Genomic DNA, 17,715 nt, shown 5'->3' with positions numbered 1-17,715 from the left:
CCCCATCCCCTTGGCAGGGGAGAGTGAGTAAGTGGCTGTGTGGGGCTTATCTGCTGGCTGGGGTTAAACCATCACATATACATAAACTGTTATGTAAGCATCCAAAATCCCTCATAGAAAAATAAGAATATTTCTAGAGCTCAGGAACTCTGAATCTTCCATATAAAGCACACAATCAATGTATATCTATTAAAAAAAAAAAAATAAAACCCCCATATCCTTTTTTATCTTCAAAATTTATTTGACAAAAGTGTCCTCCCCCACCAAAAATATAACTGATCACAACTTTCTCTGTTTTGTCCTCAGAACCAAAGGTGCCCCCTTGATTGGTGAGGATACTCCAGTGGTTGTAAGTTTCAGATTTTCACGTAAAAAATTGCGCTGTCGAACTGTGGCTGATCTTATGTAACTTCTAGTAGATACGACTTTTGCTGGCCTTGTAGGTGGTACGGTCTGTGGAGGCAGGCCATTGATTTCATACATCCACTGCATTGATTGTGTCTGAAAATAATGAACAGAGACAGAAAAAAAAAATCAGTGTTCAAATACCTTGAAAACTTGACAGTGATTTACCATGCTACATTGATTTCAAAAGATATTTATCCTTTTCCATGTAAGGTACTGGAATAACCCAGAATTATAGTTGCACTCCTGGAACACAGAGAACTATATCACATTTAACTTTATTCAGGACAAGGCATAACAAAGATGAGAAATCTAGCTTCCTGGCTGATCTAAAATTCCTTTTTTATTTAGTAAAGCCCATAGCTCTGTATGTTGTTCAAAGGTAGTTATTCCATTGTACGATATAAATGCCTCAGGTTTATACTGTAGGATTTAATTGCAGCCCTGGTATTGGTAATAATGGTATTATCAAATGGTGGAATTTTTGCATTAAAATAATGAACAAAACAAAGAGAAAAGGACTCTGAGTATGCACAGGAGAATTCCAGCTTCATGTTGAAATCTCCAGTTTGAACAATATTTATGTGAATTGAAAATGACACTCTTCATTTGCTTTCTGTTTATAACTGGTCTCTAGGAATGGAGCATATGTTTCTATGTCATGTCTTGTAACGCTTGAGTATTTGATTCTTACTGAGTACGTGATTCTTATTCTTACCACAAATCCCATCTATCCATACTTAAGGAGAATTATTTCTATGCATATGAAGGCTATACTGCTGTCTATGTCCCATGTTTCATTTGTGTTCTGAAATAGAATTTTGCTTTGCAGATCTTTCAGTCCTTATTCTTTCAAAGTGTACCACTTTAATTCTTGAAAGCAGATCTTTACTCCAAGTCTTTAGCATTTTCCTGTCATTACACCTAGGAAAAGTTTTATTCATGGTTTTTAGTTTTCTGTTTTCCTTTTCTTTAAAAAAAAAAACCACCACCACCAACAACAAAAACCCAGCAGAAACAAACAATGGAAATATTACAAAACTTTCAAATGATGTGTCATTATGTCCAGCTTTGTGCCATGCAAAAGAAAGACAAAGCATTGCATGCCAACTTTAGGCATATGCTGTCATCCATTTCTTTGCATTCAGCGACTGGAAATCCCAGGGTTTATGTTTGGGGCTTTTTTTGCTTCCATGGCAAAACTTGTAGGGAAGACTTAGTAAAAAATGTGGCGTGATATAGGTCTATTAAAATATATTCATACAAGTGAATTCTTTTTTTTTTTTATACAGAACGTAGAACATAGTGCATGTACATAGTACATATGTATGTAGTACACAGAATACACCAGACTTTATGACTTTGCAGTCTCAAAGCAGTGGAGTTACGTTAAATAAGTGATATTTCTAAATTCCCAAAATCTTCCTTTCCACATTTGGCACAGCACTGCAATCACGCAGCCCTGCTGCCTGTGGTTCTAGAGAGGGTTTGTTGATGCTAAGGCTTTTGCATCATGCTGCACTGAGCTACAGAGACATGGCTTATAAGATCACCTTTCTCTCCTGCTACAAGTCATAAAGATTTATCATTACAACAACAGTTGTGTTTTGTGTAATTCATCTCTCACTTAAAACTAACTTAATCCTTAGAACAATCATTTGTAGATATAACCCTTACACCTAACATCATTGTCATTTTTCATCCAAGGAAACAAAAGGTCAGAAAGGTTGCGTATACTCTCGCATCGATCTGGAAATCAGTGCAACAGTCAACCTCAAAGCTCATGAGTTTTTTCTTCAAGCATTTAGTTAACAGTCTAGCTTCCGACATGGACGGCGTGGTGGCCCATTTGCTCGTTCCAGTTGGAGAGCTCTGCCTCTGCTTTGCTGCTGGGTCTGTCAGTACACTGAGCAGATTTGGCCTATAGAGAGGAGCAACAATATCCACACAAAATGTGGCAAATTTTCACATAGCAGACATGCTATCAACCATGTCCAAAACATGGTGTGTATATTTGTCTAGTTATTTATTGCACTCTGTCAATTGATTATGGTCTAGGTAAAGCACTACAAAAGCCATAGGGAAGAACAGTCAAATTTCTCCGTCTCGAACTCTCTCAACAGTTATCCCATAATTATAACAAGATAGAGAATAAAAAGGATGTTAAAGTGGCTCTCTGAGTTTATTAAGTTTTGTTAAATATCAATTTTATATTTGGCACTGAAAAAGTTTGGATCAATGATGTTTACCTTTGTTAACTTTCATATGCTCCTTCCTATTGTTCTAATTGTTACCCTGTCATTGCTAAAGTATATTTAAGGGATATCATTGCCAGCAGTTTTGCATTCGTGTTGCAGCTATTCAAGAGGAAGAAGTTTCAGACCATTACGCTGTAAATCCTTTGGACAGGCTTTGGTCTCTGCTATGCACTTATACGGTATTTACACTATTTCACGTATAGGCTGCATACACATGCAGAGCTCTTAAATATCATCACCATATGAGTCTCTAATTGTGGTGCTTCTTGTTAGACAACTGTTATTAACCACTATTTTGGTAACTGAATATATACTTTTCTGTGCTAATGTTGAAATAATAGGTGACATTTTGCTGTGTATTTTTAAGGAAACGGGGTTTAAAACCTCTATTTTAAAATTGGCAGTACTGATTGTTACATAGTGTCTTCTGAATGAATTGCCTTATTCAAATAAGATTAGTAAGCATAAGATCTTAATAGATATTTCACCATGCATGCATAATTTTTTACACTTTCATTACTATTCTGCTAAAATAAAAATCTAATTTAAATTTAATATTATTCCTGTGTAAAACAGGCAGATTAACTCATCTTTATTCTCAACCTTATTTAATACTGTGAAATGATCTAGTAACTATTGCCTGTAAAGACAAAATCCAGCAAAAGCAGGTGTGACATGGACCAACATCAGTATCTTATGTCCAAAGATAAAGTTGTCATTTAAGAAAAGTAAATCACTCTACAAAGTTAGCTAATTGTTTTAACTTCAGCACAAGATGAAATGCTTTATCTTTCTTTAGTAAGCCAGATGAACAATTTAGTTTAAAAAAAATTTAACCTCAGGGTCATATTCACTTTGTGCAAGTCTCATTGATCCCTTCAAGGTCAGAGAAAAGATCTGATAGCTGTTTCAGCTAATGATTTAAACTGAGTATCAAGTTACCAAAAATCATTTCTGTTCATGAAATCTACACATATTGTAACTTTGCTGTCTACAGTGTTAGTAATTGTTTGAAGTGGGATTTAAATAGAAGTGGTGGGCTATGCCACTTTCTCAACTTCATTTATCATCATCGAACAACTGATATAGCCTTCTGGATAGTAATAACCTTTTGCTAATTTCCTGTTTGCTATACAAATATCTTATTGTAAGTTCTCTGGAAAAAAAAAAAAAAAAAGTATGTGCCTTGGCTTGGTAAAAAAAGCTCCCTATTCTGATGCTGCTGAAGCCTGTGTCAGATGTAGTTCTGTGGAAGGAGAGATTGCTCTTTCCCTGATGGAAACTCATTGGGTTCAATGGGGAAAATGTTGTGGGCATTATCACATGAACCCTTTAGACAGGATACATCAAGGTAGAGGAAAGGAAAAAAGAAAAGAAAAAAGAGCAATAACAACAACAAACCCCAACCTAATTTATCATCTTGAACTACGGTAGTCCATCTATTATAAATCGTGCTGTCATCCAAGACAGTTGGAGATAGTCATTGTGAAAAAATTGTGCATTTATGTACCAATTTACTGAAAGAAAGACTCTTCTTTTAATTCAGCATTTCTGCTAAAGGGAAAAAAAGTGTTACACGAATGGAAAAGAGGTACTGTAACTGTCAATATAACTTGTGTTAGTGCTTTGTTTAGCACTAGAACCATCTAGAATTCAGTAATTTTCAAGACAACCTAGAATTCAGTAATTTTCAGAAACCCTTAGACACCCACAAATGTCTATTTTACTAGAATACTTAACTTGCAAGGGCAAAATATTAGGTTTTCAAATGCTGCTGAAGTCTTAAGTATTTTCTTCAAGATAAGACTGTATAGCTTAACTACAACAATTATTCTAACCAATACGACAACTGCAGCAAGAGTCTATCAAGTTCAGAATCTGTGCAAGTGCCTCAAAGCTGCTGCTTTGGGTTTCCAGGTCAGACATATTTCAGCAAAGGGAAAGACGGGTCAAGTTTCAGACTTTTCTGGAGTGGTGGAGAGGTGAGAGACTTCGAAAGGTCATCTATATATGATCATATAATTATGCTGGAATATTTGACTTAGAAGCTGTATTTACTTGCCTAAGTGGGTCAAAATTTATGAAGTCAGAGGAACTCTTCCTCTTTCTATGCTTAAGCCAGTGCAGTTTATTATATCAAATTTAGAACAATTCTAATACTAGTACTGGTAGTAACAATCTAAAGATGAAAGTATTGAATCTACTTCAATCTACACAATCTACTAGAAGAGAAATATAAAAGAGACTCTCTGTTAAGAAGATATATCTAATGTAAACATAGGTGTTTCAGAATCCCATGGTCCCTGCGATGCATCTCTGCCTATTTCACACGCAATTTAAGGAGAAGGACCAGACCACAGTCGGAACGTCCTTGACAGTCTGAGGGAGGATTTCTTGTAGAAATGAATGACTTCCCCTTATCAAAACCTCAAAATTCCTGATGACTATAATCTAATTGAAGTGTGAAGAGAGTAATAATTGGGCTCACCTGTAATGGCCATCTGCAGAGCTAAATCTTTCCGAGAAACATTTTGAAGACTTCAAAAATGAGATGAGATGTATGCTGCCACTTTTTACTAAATATCGTAAGTTATTCAAGTAAGTTATTTAACCTCGATGGTTGACTGAGTAATGTTCATGAAGTAATTTCTTCAGCAAATATTGGTAACAGACACCAAATAATTTATATAAAAGTATATTTTTTTGGTATTCAACCCATTCTTACAGATATCTCATGATTCATAGGATTAATTTGCAGACTGCAGATCATCCATGTGTATTCACTCTAGGCTGGAAGTGCTACTCAGATACGTGCTAATTAATAGCCAGACAATTCTATGTTAGGAGGGCGTTAAATGTTGGGAGCAATATCAGTGTATTGGGTTTGCGTGGCAAGGTTTTGGTTTTGGGGGTGCTACAGGGGTGGCTTCTGTGAGAAGCTGCTGGAAGCTCCCCCTGTGTCTGACAGAGCCAATGCCAGCCAGCTCCAAGACGGGCCCGCCGCTGGCCAAGGCCAAGCCAATCAGCGCCTCTGTGATAACATATTTAAGAAGGAAAAAAAACAGTTAGGGAGAGCTTTTGCAGCCGGAGAGAGGAGTGAGAAGATGTGAGAAACTCTGCAGACACCCAGGTCAGTGCAGATGGAGGGGGAGGAGGTGCTCCAGGCGCCGGAGCAGAGATCCCCCTGCAGCCCGTGGTGAAGGCCATGGTGAAGCAGGCTGTCCCCCTGCAGCCCATGGAGGAAGGATGAGGGGGTGTAGAGATTCCACCTGCAGCCCGTGAGAGGGACTCCATGCTGGAGCAAGGGAACGATGAGAGGAGTCCTCCCCCCGAGGAGGAAGAAGCAGCAGAAACAATGTGTGCTGAACTGACCGTAACCCCCACTCCCTGTCCCCCTGTGCCGCTGAGGGGGGGAAGGTTGAAGCCGGGAGTGAAGTTGAGCCCGGGAAGATGGGAGGGGTGGGGGGAGGTGTTTTAAGAGTTGATTTTATTTCTCATTGCTCTACTCTGTTTTGCTTAGTAATAAATTAGATGAATTCCCTCTCTAAGTTTGGTCTGTTTTGCTCATGACAACAATTAGTGAGTGATCTCTCCCTGTCCTTATCTCGACCTACAAGCGTTTCGTTATGCCTTTTCTCCCCTGTTTAGTGAATGAGGGGAGTGATAGAATGGCTTTGGTTGGCACCTGGCTTCCAGACAGGGCACTATCAGGAATTTTAAGGTAAATGGTATTCCAGTTATCTTCCAAACAGTGTTACCTCAGGAAAGTCCAAATAAAATTTGCAAGAATTCCAAATAAGTTAAAACACAGGAAATTACAGATAGTACATCCAATATTCCCTGACCCTTAATTTATATTGCAGTAGTGACAAGCAAAAAAATCACTGATTATGATCAGTGTATACAGAATGAAATGAAACCAAACCTTTATGTGAACTGTAGAAGGGAAGAACAAAGGCAAGAAAACTCATGAATCAAGATAAAGACATTTTAATAAGTGAAGGAAAGAGGCTGCGGGGGGAGAAACAACAAAAACCAAGTGATGCAAAGGCAGTCACTCACCACCTCCCACAAGCAGACCAATGCCTAGCCAGGCTCTGAACAATTTCTAATGAAGATGGCTAACAAGAATTTTCTTAGCTTAGAGAAACATTTCCAGATAGAATTAAAGGTGGCTTAATTGACTCTGCAGTTCAAATATTAGATGTTTCACAGCATTGCTTAGATGTAATACAATCAATATCAACCATTCCTTCAGGACTGGCAATGGTCTGAGTATCCTCATACAGCAATGGTTCCCATACTGTTATCATCTTCTGACATTATGAGAATTATAGTTTCAGTAAGCAAAGTAACCTTTCCTTATGCTTGGGAATAAAAAGATTTGAGTATTGATTCTGCATTCAAAATCCAGTGTTGCCAATTATAAGATGTGCTACTGCCTGTAATGAACTCTCTAGATCTCTGCTTTTAATTACAAAACTCGGGTCAACATCAACCAGTAGTGAGGGACAGAGGTGATGTCTTGTTTAATGTGAAACCATTTCAGTTATTAACTTCGTTATGTTTTTCCTTGCTCATTCTGTTTAAGACATACAATTTAGAATAACATTAAATTAATGGTAATTAACAAATCTACCAGGAACAATGCAGAATGTATTTTCACCAAGCTACTAAATATGTAATAGTACCGTTTGCTGTTAAGATATGCAAGTTTGCATAGACAAGCTTAGAGAAACCACACCCGGGTATTGTGGCTTGCACAGCGCATCATTTATCTCCAGAACAGCATGATGAATGGTTTTGATATGCTATCTTCCATAGGCTAAGTTAGTGATTATTCAGTAATAAAGGTGCATAAGCCTGACTTCTGGAGGGCTTGATAATGTTACCTGCAATCTGGTTTACTCTGACATCTATTTTATCATTTAAGACTTATTTTTGTGTGCCTTCTGCTTTAGAATATCTCTGAAGTCTCATCCATGAATTACAAAGCAATTGCTTGGGTCTCTAGCTGAATTCAGCAGAGTGCAAGCAAATTAACTGTAAGCCAACCTGAATATGCCCTTTTCCAAGGATTCACCAGCCTCCTGGCTGCTCCGCCTTGTGCCTGGCAGCGATCCCTGCCCCAGGGATCCTTTGCAGAGCATCCCCCTGCTCCGGCTGCATCGTGCCGACCCGAAGCTCTGCCCATTTCCTGGGCAGCTTGACCAGCATGTCACTGCCTGTGTCTGAGATGTCAGTGTGGCTGAGGAAGTCTTTTTTTTCCCCTCACAGCACTTTATAGCTTATCTAAGAAGCGTGCTCTCTAATTTATCGTTAGTGGCAATACATTTTTATTCAGTTAGAACTGCACTGTTTATGAAAGCTATTATAGATGTGGAAGTTTCATTATGGAATAATACCTATTTAAGAATGCTCTTCATGCATCATGTCACTGTTTCTTAGTTGTAGCTCGACTAGATTATGAAGTTTTCTTTCCCAGGTACAGAAACAAGCATGATTATTTTCTTTACTGGCTGTTTATTATATTTCATTCTTTAATCTACAGAATTTTTTAAAGTAATTTTCTGTGTCACTCTTAAAAAATTAAGATTCCTAACAGCTATTCAAATAAATGTCTAACTTCAATTGTTTTGATATGTAGTTGAATGAGAACAGAAGTTTTAATGATGGTTAAAGAATATTTAATTGCTTCAGTGAAGTAATTAAGGTTCTCTGCTATTAATAAAATCTACTGTAAGTATTCATGAATATTAAAGTCTTAAAGAATCCACAAAATATCCCATGAACTACCTGATTCGTGTGCAGAAAATATAAATGAGGCTACATTATTTCAATTATATATATACATATTCAGTTAATAAAATGTACACACTAAATTCTAGTAAAGACAAATTTTAATCTCTTAATGCTAATTAGTTCCTCAGGTTTGGGTTCTCAGCAGGACAACTAAACCAAAAAATCTGCACGTACAATATTTGTGTTTAATGTTTTCAACAAATAAGAAAAAGATGACCGTAAGATCTTTCTCCATAATCCCAACCTCCCATTTTACTTTACAACACAATTGTAATGACCAACATAAAACAAAGAACTTACGCTGTCTTCTCTGCTACTTTACAGCATAATTATCACTGTTCATCGAAGCACACAAAAATGACAGTTCTGCTACTCACTATTCATAGAATTTAATAATAAAAATATGTTAGTGTTAGGGGGGGTGACTTTACCCCCAGGAAAATGAAAGGAAATTTTACAGCAAGAGTGCTGTAGTGCTTTATTACAACAACAGCAGAAGAGAGGCGACACTAAAAGAAAAGAAACTTCTTCATTGCTTCTAAAAATAGCTCAGAGTCTCAGCCAGTATATTGGCTAGAAAGGATATGTGCAAGAAAGGCTCTGCAGTGTTAGGTCCAACAATACTTGTGTTTCACCACCTCCATTATTATTCCCCAAATAACAGTGATTTAATACCGGTTTTGCCATCTGACTAAATCTGTCTCCCTCAGGTCACTAATGAAAATTATTTCAACTAAAAGGAAAGGCAGAAATGAGTATCTGGTATTCTCCACATGTCATCAAATCTTATTTCAGGTCAATGTTGAGAGCGCAGCAGCAGAATTACACACAGTCGCGGATGCTGTGGCTTACATGAGAACGACAGGAATGAAAGCTTGTGTGGAGAGCCAAGGAGGAAGTCTGTGTACACAACAGGACGACCAGTAAGAGCAAAGCCTCATCAAAACTCCTGAAACAGCTTCGTGCTCCAATTAGCGTAAGAAAGTTAGAAACATCTCTAATATAACATGATGGTGTGATATTGGTCAAAAAAATTGCACTTACGGGCATTAAGAGTCCTCAATGTATTTTTGAACATACAGGAATAAATTGGACAAGATGTGATCCGATATGTGTATGTAATACGTATGACTGACTTCCTACGCCCACACACAGTACCAAAGGCAGAGATGTAGAGAGCTGTCTGCCTAGATCATAACTACAGACTGAGGTGTAAGTAGCTGTAGGTTAAAAATCAAAATACTCAAAGCCCATCTGTATGGATAAATTCCTAAAAGGAAATTTTGGATTACTGACTGAGTTCTCAGAAAGCTAATAATAATCTTTAACCATCATGTTTATCCCATTCCAGACAAATTCATTATGCTGAAGCCCTATGTTATGATGGAAGTTAAGCCAGAGACAAACGTGTCTAGCACATTTACACGTGTCATGCCGAAAAACAGGAGTTCAGTTCCAGAACTACATTAGAAGGTTCTGAGCAATGTAGATGTGTCATATAGAATTATGTCAATATAAAATAACACAGAATAAATTCAGTCAGTTATTTTCTTTTTCAAATGGAAGAGCAATAAGCATCACTGCTGTTTATGTAAAAAGACTAAATTAATCAAATGTCTATTACGGTAAAAGAAAACAAGTAGCAGGGATTGAAGGGCCTTCTTGTTTTTCCAGGATTTCCATTTCTTATTCACTGTTGTACAATTTGTCACTCAGGGAGATAAAACACTATAGCTATGTTCTATGCATCTTTTTATCAACTTTGTTTTGACCGTCTTAATTTTTAAATCAATATTGCTTTTTCACTTCTGATATAGTAGCCTGAAAACATTGTCAGCATGCAGTGAATTGATTTAAAGTGCAAACCATGATTTGTAGAGAGTTTGGGGTGTTTGCTGCTACTGTATGCTTTTGACAAACAGTTTCCTTTTAAAGAATGACTTAAAACTTGAAAATTAACAACTCCTGCAGTAATAAGAACATTTTTACTATTGAAGGAATAACTGTCTTGAAATGTTTCCTGACCTTCAGACTTACAGAAGCTACCTGGCTACAAATTCTTTTTGTTTGTTTTGAAGCTTGTTTTAAAAAAGTAATTCCTGGCTTCATGTTCTGAAATTCTGCCTTCTACAGTTCAGTATCTAGCTTCTAGTGCCTTGGATCCTATGAGGTACAATACAAATAAAATCAATAACCTAGGCCTCACATATTCAATTACTCATACATTCTCCACCAGTTCTTAACACAATTATTCTGATTCTCTGTGAAAAGTCATTCTGTCCCATAGTCTATGGAGTTGGGGCTAATGTATCAAGATAAGTATCTGTCTCTGGTGATGATGGCAAAGGGATAACATAGAAATTAAAATATAGTATGTTTTTCCAGCTTGTCATGAGTTAGTTTTCAGAATTTAGTGTTATTCTTGTCCATAGTGAAAAGTAGTAAAATAATCACAGTGCATGCATTTGTGTGCTTCAGTGCTGCTTTCTTGTATAGGATATCTTTATTTCCTTCCACTCTTTAAGGTAAATTTGTGTATTGCGTTCAGGAAGGCTTACCTGAATTACAAGTGTTGCTGTATGCTTCTTGCCGTACATCCTTGGCTTGAATCCCACCGTTATATGGGTTCCCACAGTGCCTGCTGGAAGAAGTTCTCCAGCTTGTGGCAGCACAAGGAACTCGGGATCGCTGCCGGCCAGGAAGTGCGCAGTGAATGGCTCTGGGTTCCTACAGAAAAGCACAGGAGGCTTTTGTGCCTTTTGCGGTATCTTAACACTATTTATCTACAATCTAATGTTTAGTCCACCATGTGGCAAGACTCAGGAAACTTGGCAGCCCATGGAATGCGTATAGAATATTACTAGCATTCTTACAGAATAAATATTCCGTAGTAATTATTTACGTTTGTTTATAAATATTTATAATCTTCATACACAGAGACCTGCATCCTGGTGTTCCATTTCTAACATGCTTACATGCTATTCCAAATATTATAACTAGAGAATAATGATAGCATTTGCCACTAGAAAGAAAAGAATCATCTGACCTGTAAAGATATAATAATAAATAGAAATAAATTCCATGTCAGAGCAAAAATCCACTTTTCCTGTTAAAAGCCCCTCACTTTTCCAATCTCTAATCAAATAAAACTGACAAGCCACCCATTTTATTATGTTTTATGACTAGAACTGAATTTGCAATCTAGTGGAGAGTTACTAGATTGGGAGGGAGTTCTGAAAGCCTTGAGATGAACATATAGAAAATAATAGTTTTATATCACCATTTTCCACATTTTTCATATCCTATTAACTAAACACTTTAAGATATTGCAATAATACTAACAATTAGGCTCCTCTATTGATATTATTGTATATCTCTTTGTCCTGGTTTTAGCTGAGAGGGTTGATTTTCTTCATAGTAGCTAGCGTGAGGATATGTTTTGGATTTGTGCTGGAGACAGTGTTGATAATATAGAGATGTTTTTGTTCTATGGACTTATTGTTGAGCAGTGTTTACACGGGGCCAAGGCTTTTTCTGCTTCTTGCACTGCCCTGCCAGCAGGATGGCTGGGGGTGCACAAGGAGTTGGGAGGAGACACAGACAGGACAGGTGACCCAAACTGACCAAAGGGATATTCCATACCATATGACGTCATGCTCAGTTTATAAGGAGCTTGGGGGGAAGAGAAGGGGGGGGGGCGGCGGCATTCAGAGTGATGGCATTTGTCTTCCCAAGTCCCCGTCAGGTGTGACGGAGCCCTGCTTCCCTGGAGATGGCTGAACACCTGCCTGCCCATGGGAAGTGGGGAATGAATCCCTTGCTTTGCTTTGCTGGTGCGCACGGCTTTTGCTTTACCTATTAAACTGTCTGTATCTCAAGCCACGAGTTTTCTCACTTTTACTCTTCCAATTCTCTCCCCCATCCCGATGGGGGGGGGAGTGAGTGAGCGGCTGCGTGGTGCTTAGCTGCCGGCTGGGGTAAAACCACGACACTCTTATCTGAAAGAATTTCCAAAACAGGTACAGCAGATCTTCTCTAATTGCTAGTTTCATGGACGTATTGTTGCACCCATAGAAAATGTCTTATTCCTGGTGAAGACAGTGGCTGAGGACTACAAAACAAACCTAGGCCAGTCCCAGACTGAAGCCTGTCTATTACAGGTCCTCAGGGACTCCTTGCCATAAACTTTCTTGGCATGAAAAGAATATAATTTTTTGCATTTTCCAGTCAGGCATTCTCCTTTTAGTCTTTATACGTGTTGCTGAGGACAACTGTATCTCTATCTGTACAGAAAGAGAACGAAGGAAATTGAAACGAGAAGTACAATGGCATGGTCAAAAAATAATCCACAACACCCTGCCACAGTACAGCAGGACAAGTCTCATGCATGCTTAGAGGGAACATATTTTTAGTTGATAAACCTTGAAGAATGAAAAACTAACAGCATCTCAAAGAAAAGCTGTTCAAATCTGTTTATTCATAGGTTGGCACAGCAGAAATAACACTGCTTTTCAAAGAAAATACTCACAAAGAAGTGAAATTTAATATTTTATGATAATTCAGATCTCTACGGAAATGTCCCACATTTCCTGGGCAAGTGTTATTCAGTGGGTGGAAAGCCGGGTCTGTGTTATCTTGTTTAAAAATAACTCTCCTTTGGAATATGTTCTCACGAAAGGTTTTCTTAAATTCAAAAGACCCTCATGAAAAAAAGGTCACACTGTACGTTTGTAGAAACAAATAGTGCAACTGCAGAAAACGGAAGCCAAAAAGCTTCTGCCTCCTCAGAAAGATTGACTGACATTTAGCAGTGCCATCAGACTCGGGTGCATTATCAGAGTAAGCCTAGCTTCTCCTTTAGGTGACAGCAAGGTGGGCAAAACTACGGAATGTCTGAAACTACGCTTCGAGTCTTGTGACATCAAACTTCTGCTGACAATCTCTTTTCATGGTGCCTGAATTTGTGCAGCTGAGTTTATAGCCCTGGGCCATAAACACTAATCCTGCTATGGCCCGTGTTCCCATCTATGTGCCATCAAAGCCTTGAGTTTTCACATCTCTGTTTCCCGCGAGGACTGCTCGGCGGTGAGTGCCTAGCGCATACCTGCTACGCACAAAGGGCAGGCGCGGGATGAAAAAGAAGTGATGCCTCTTAGACTGAGTAGCAGAGCAAAGCGCTCATCAAAAACGCCTGAGGTGAATATTCAAACCTTGGTTCTGGAAATAGAGACCTGAACACAGGTCTTCGCTTCCAACATCATTGCTCTGTAGACTAGATTTAGAAACATTTTAAGACAGCACTTTCTTCACCTCTTGTGTTCAGTCTGTTTTCTGTTACGTAGTTAGGGTGACGACTCCTACCTAATAAGCACTTTGTGTCTTCGTAAAGACATACAAGAGCATGAATTAGACTACAGATGCAACAATGCTAAGGGACATGAGACAGGCTGCATCCATGGAAGACACAAGAAAATAGGGACTTTATTCCTGCAGAAATTGCATCTTAGCAGGGTATGATGCAAAAGTATCTTTTTCAGAGACCGTAAATGTTTCCTCAAAGCAGTTAGTGAGAAAAAACACAGGAGAAACAGCTAGAGGTTTAGTTCTGACAAGAGGACCAGACAGTCTGTGACAAAATCTGTCACAAAACTGGTTTATAATTGTGCACACAAGATATTTGCCAAGTCAGAGAAAAAAATCTTATTGCATCGACCTTGTCAGATTTTAATTTTTATAAAGAAAAATGGAGAAAAACTAATAAAAAATCATTAAAGAAAATCTGCATGCTTCTTGACAGCACTGGCACAAGGTACTAGAGGCAGCTATATTTTTTTTCTGTGTTGAGTAAAATATATATAAACATACACACATACATACTTACATGAACACATATAGTCACACCTAAAACCTGTCCCTTCCCTGCCCTGCCCTGCCCAAAGCCGGCAGTTTTCAATAAAAGAGTCAAGACAGTTACTGGATGCAAAATGTTCCTCAAAGTGGGAGTTATGTCCAAATAAGGAAAATAGGAATTCTGGCAAATTAAATATATAGCCATAATATGATAGGCCAGCAGGGACTCTGATGAAGATATGGCTAACAGTACAAGAACTAGCAATTAAAACCTTACTCACACACAGTCAGAAACAGGAACCTTTCACAGTCCCTGTAGCGCTCATAAATCATGAATTTTTGTTTTAAAAATATATCTAAAGATGGCCTCTCAAGAAAAAACAAGCAGTGTTTTCACCGATGTTCACGTCAGGGAGATGACCTGGTGGCCTGGCTATCTCGCTAGCATAAGTAAATTGCTTGTCGTTCTCGTCTGTAGTACAGAGAAAGCTGGAGATAAAATTCCCAGAATAGCACCTGAATTTCAGACATTATTGTTTTCAGTGTCTGTATATTTAGTGTATAATTAAAAATTAATAATTACGTGGTTTAAAACGATCAAAAAATAATTCCTCCTTCTTGATTACTGCTTCAGGTAAAACAGCTCTGGAGTTAACGTTTGGCTCGTCATTTCTCAGCCATGAAGGACAGTGATGAGGCGGTCTATATTTTTTCAAGAAGGCTTTTGTTTAACTCAAAGGTGGCAGACACTAACATACTCGATAATGTTTAATGATGTGTAGAGTTTTGAAAACACATACAAACCAAGCACAAATGATTGACTAAATATAAGGGCAGAGGCCATGTAAACCAGAGAAAGCAAACGTGTGTCCCCACCTGCGTGTTCCATAACTCCTGTCGTAACGGTTTGACATTGCCATCAGACAATGTGAACTCTGGCCTTACTCAAATAATGAACATGAGTAAATATTAATTTGAATGTAAATAATAATTGGACAATGAAATCCTGGCAACCAGGAAGAGTTGAAATTGAGCTACATATTTATAATTACTCCTTTAATCTTGTTCTTAAATGGCATTGTTCTTAAATAGCAGTCTGTGCTCGTCAGTGTTCTCATGTTAGATAATTTTCATGTTAGTAAACTAAAACTAAAAAAACCCCTTATATCTTCAATTAAAGAAAAAACCTTAAAATTTACATTCCCATAGAGATCTCACTGCAATACTTATAAAATACTCAGCAAATCTGAAAATATAAGCCTTTATTAAATTACAGCTCAAAATAGCTTTATTGTTTATTCCTCTCTTCCTCAAACTAGTGAAGCAGTAAATTATTCCTGTAGAAATTTATTCCTTTACAAAAGTCAGCATTTTGCAAACTATACATAAAAAACCCCACATAGTGTTTCTGATTTTTTTTTCAGTAAAACAAGAATGGCAAAATGTCTTAATCTGTAAAGTATGTAACTGCTTAAGCAAATAAGGGATACGGTTTGAAAACTTGCAATGTGCTTCCAAAAATAGTTAATCATAACTAAACTTAATTCTTGTAACTTGTAGTTAACATCTCTTGCATGACACAAGAAATTTTGACTATTATGAAGTTCTTTAAACTTAATAACTGTATGAAGCTGTCAAATTTTATAAAATCATTAGTGATAGTTTTTATGATTTAGATAATTTCTTTTAAAAAATTACAATGGAAAAAAACCTAGGAAATCCTCATTATTTATCAAAATTGGTTATGTTTTGTACCAAAACTCTGGTTTAATTGACCACTCTAAATCCTGAACTCTGGACACCAGAAGAGATTTAACTCCAATTATCACTCTATAGCTTTGGAAAAACTGCTTCAGCATTAGAAGACTTTCAAAAAATACAAAGAAACACTGCATGACAAATGACTGTCAGGGAATGCTTTACCACGTATAACACCACTTTTGTTGTGTACATGTTGTAAAACCAAAGCAGGCGCTAGGGTTTTTATCTTCACAAAATGTTAAGATTTCTGTCTCATTCCTGTTCTACCCAAGGGTACTATATTTGCAGAATGGTAAACTGACTTTTCCTGCTAAAAGCGGTCCAGGTGACATTGGTAGATACAGCTCCTGGCTAAATGTGAGACATGTCAGGTATTGTATTATTAGGAAGGATGATCATAACTTTTTGGAAGCTCTGCTGCATGCGTGCCATTATCGATATTTTCCACTAGTCTCCATTCAGATTCCAAAAAATGGAGCTTAGTCAACATTTGTTCTTTGCAGCTGCCACTATGTGGGAGATGCTAAGATAAAGTACTCTAATTACATCTTTAGAGTAATGGTAGAATTTTGCAGAATTGGTAGCAAAGAGATTGGCATAGGAATCCAGCCCTGTAACATGCGCAGCGACATGTGAGAGAGAGTGAGGAGAGGGTGCGTGTGCTGAGAACCTAATGAATGCATTTTCTTGCGGCATACATAATTCTGGCTTATGGTAATTCTAATGAAAAACAGCAGTAATTACAGTAAAATAGAAATATTTCTCAAAGTTGTAACTGTAAACATTTTTTTGTTTTCCCCTTCACAATTAGGGAAGGTACAGGAAAAAAAAAGAGTTGCTTGCTATTCTTCAGACAGCATTAAAATTAATTTTGTGTGATCAAGGAATGTTTTTAATTGAACATTTATTCTATGCACTAGGAAATGTGCATAGAAGAAATAAGGAAAATATCCGCAGTGGTGTTTAAAATACAAAATACAAAATGTATTAAGAAAACTAAGTCTGCACATGCAGTCATTTTAAAGCCTAATTTCCTTTTTCTTCTCATCTCCTCAGTCCACCTGGTTTTGTTCTCTCTTTATTCTAGCTCTGTTTCCATAACTGAGAGAACCCTCAGATTTTGCAGGCCTCCACTCCATGGAGACCATATTGATACCATGTGCTGAATAAGTATTTTTTTCTGAAGCATAGTTTGAGTTCATCTGAGAAGTTTCCTCAATGTAACAAATATCCCGTTTGTGATAAACACAGGACTGGAATGAGAGGTTGGGATGGATGGGTGGATAAAAATTTTACTGTACATGGGAAGCAATACTTGATTAAAACAATCGCTAACAGGTACATGGAAAGCAAGAATTGTGTTGGTGAAAGGAGACTCTGTGTATGAGAAATAAGCAGATAGAATGAAGAAGAGAGAATTATCTACGCAAAAAGATGTGCAGGTCTTCTCAGTGATGCTGTGCAACCACTCTGTCCTGCAAGTAGCAGAGGGAGAAAAAGACACAGCTGCAGAGTCCCTTTCTAGCAGGTTATTCAGAAATACATCTCTCTCTCTCCCCCAGTTACTCTCAAAGTAGCAGTGCCATGAGGTACTATCCAGCATGAGAAAGGGATACAGAAAGTATCTATATGCAGGGTC

The 17,715-nt window shown here is 37.7% G+C and overlaps 1 protein-coding gene across 1 annotated transcript in view; it reads right to left on the bottom strand.

Annotated features, from left to right (window-relative positions):
* Positions 1-279: 279 nt before the first annotated feature.
* Positions 280-17,715, bottom strand: part of CFAP47 (cilia and flagella associated protein 47) — a 362,349-nt gene continuing 344,913 nt past the window's right edge. The window contains 2 exon segments of the mRNA XM_054819861.1: positions 280-501; positions 11,024-11,192. Coding sequence (XP_054675836.1) covers positions 280-501; positions 11,024-11,192 — 391 coding nt within the window.

This window comes from Grus americana, chromosome 1 (genome assembly GCF_028858705.1).
Source record: "Grus americana isolate bGruAme1 chromosome 1, bGruAme1.mat, whole genome shotgun sequence".
NCBI lineage: Eukaryota > Metazoa > Chordata > Aves > Gruiformes > Gruidae > Grus > Grus americana.
This window is presented reverse-complemented; position numbering and strand designations above follow the sequence as displayed.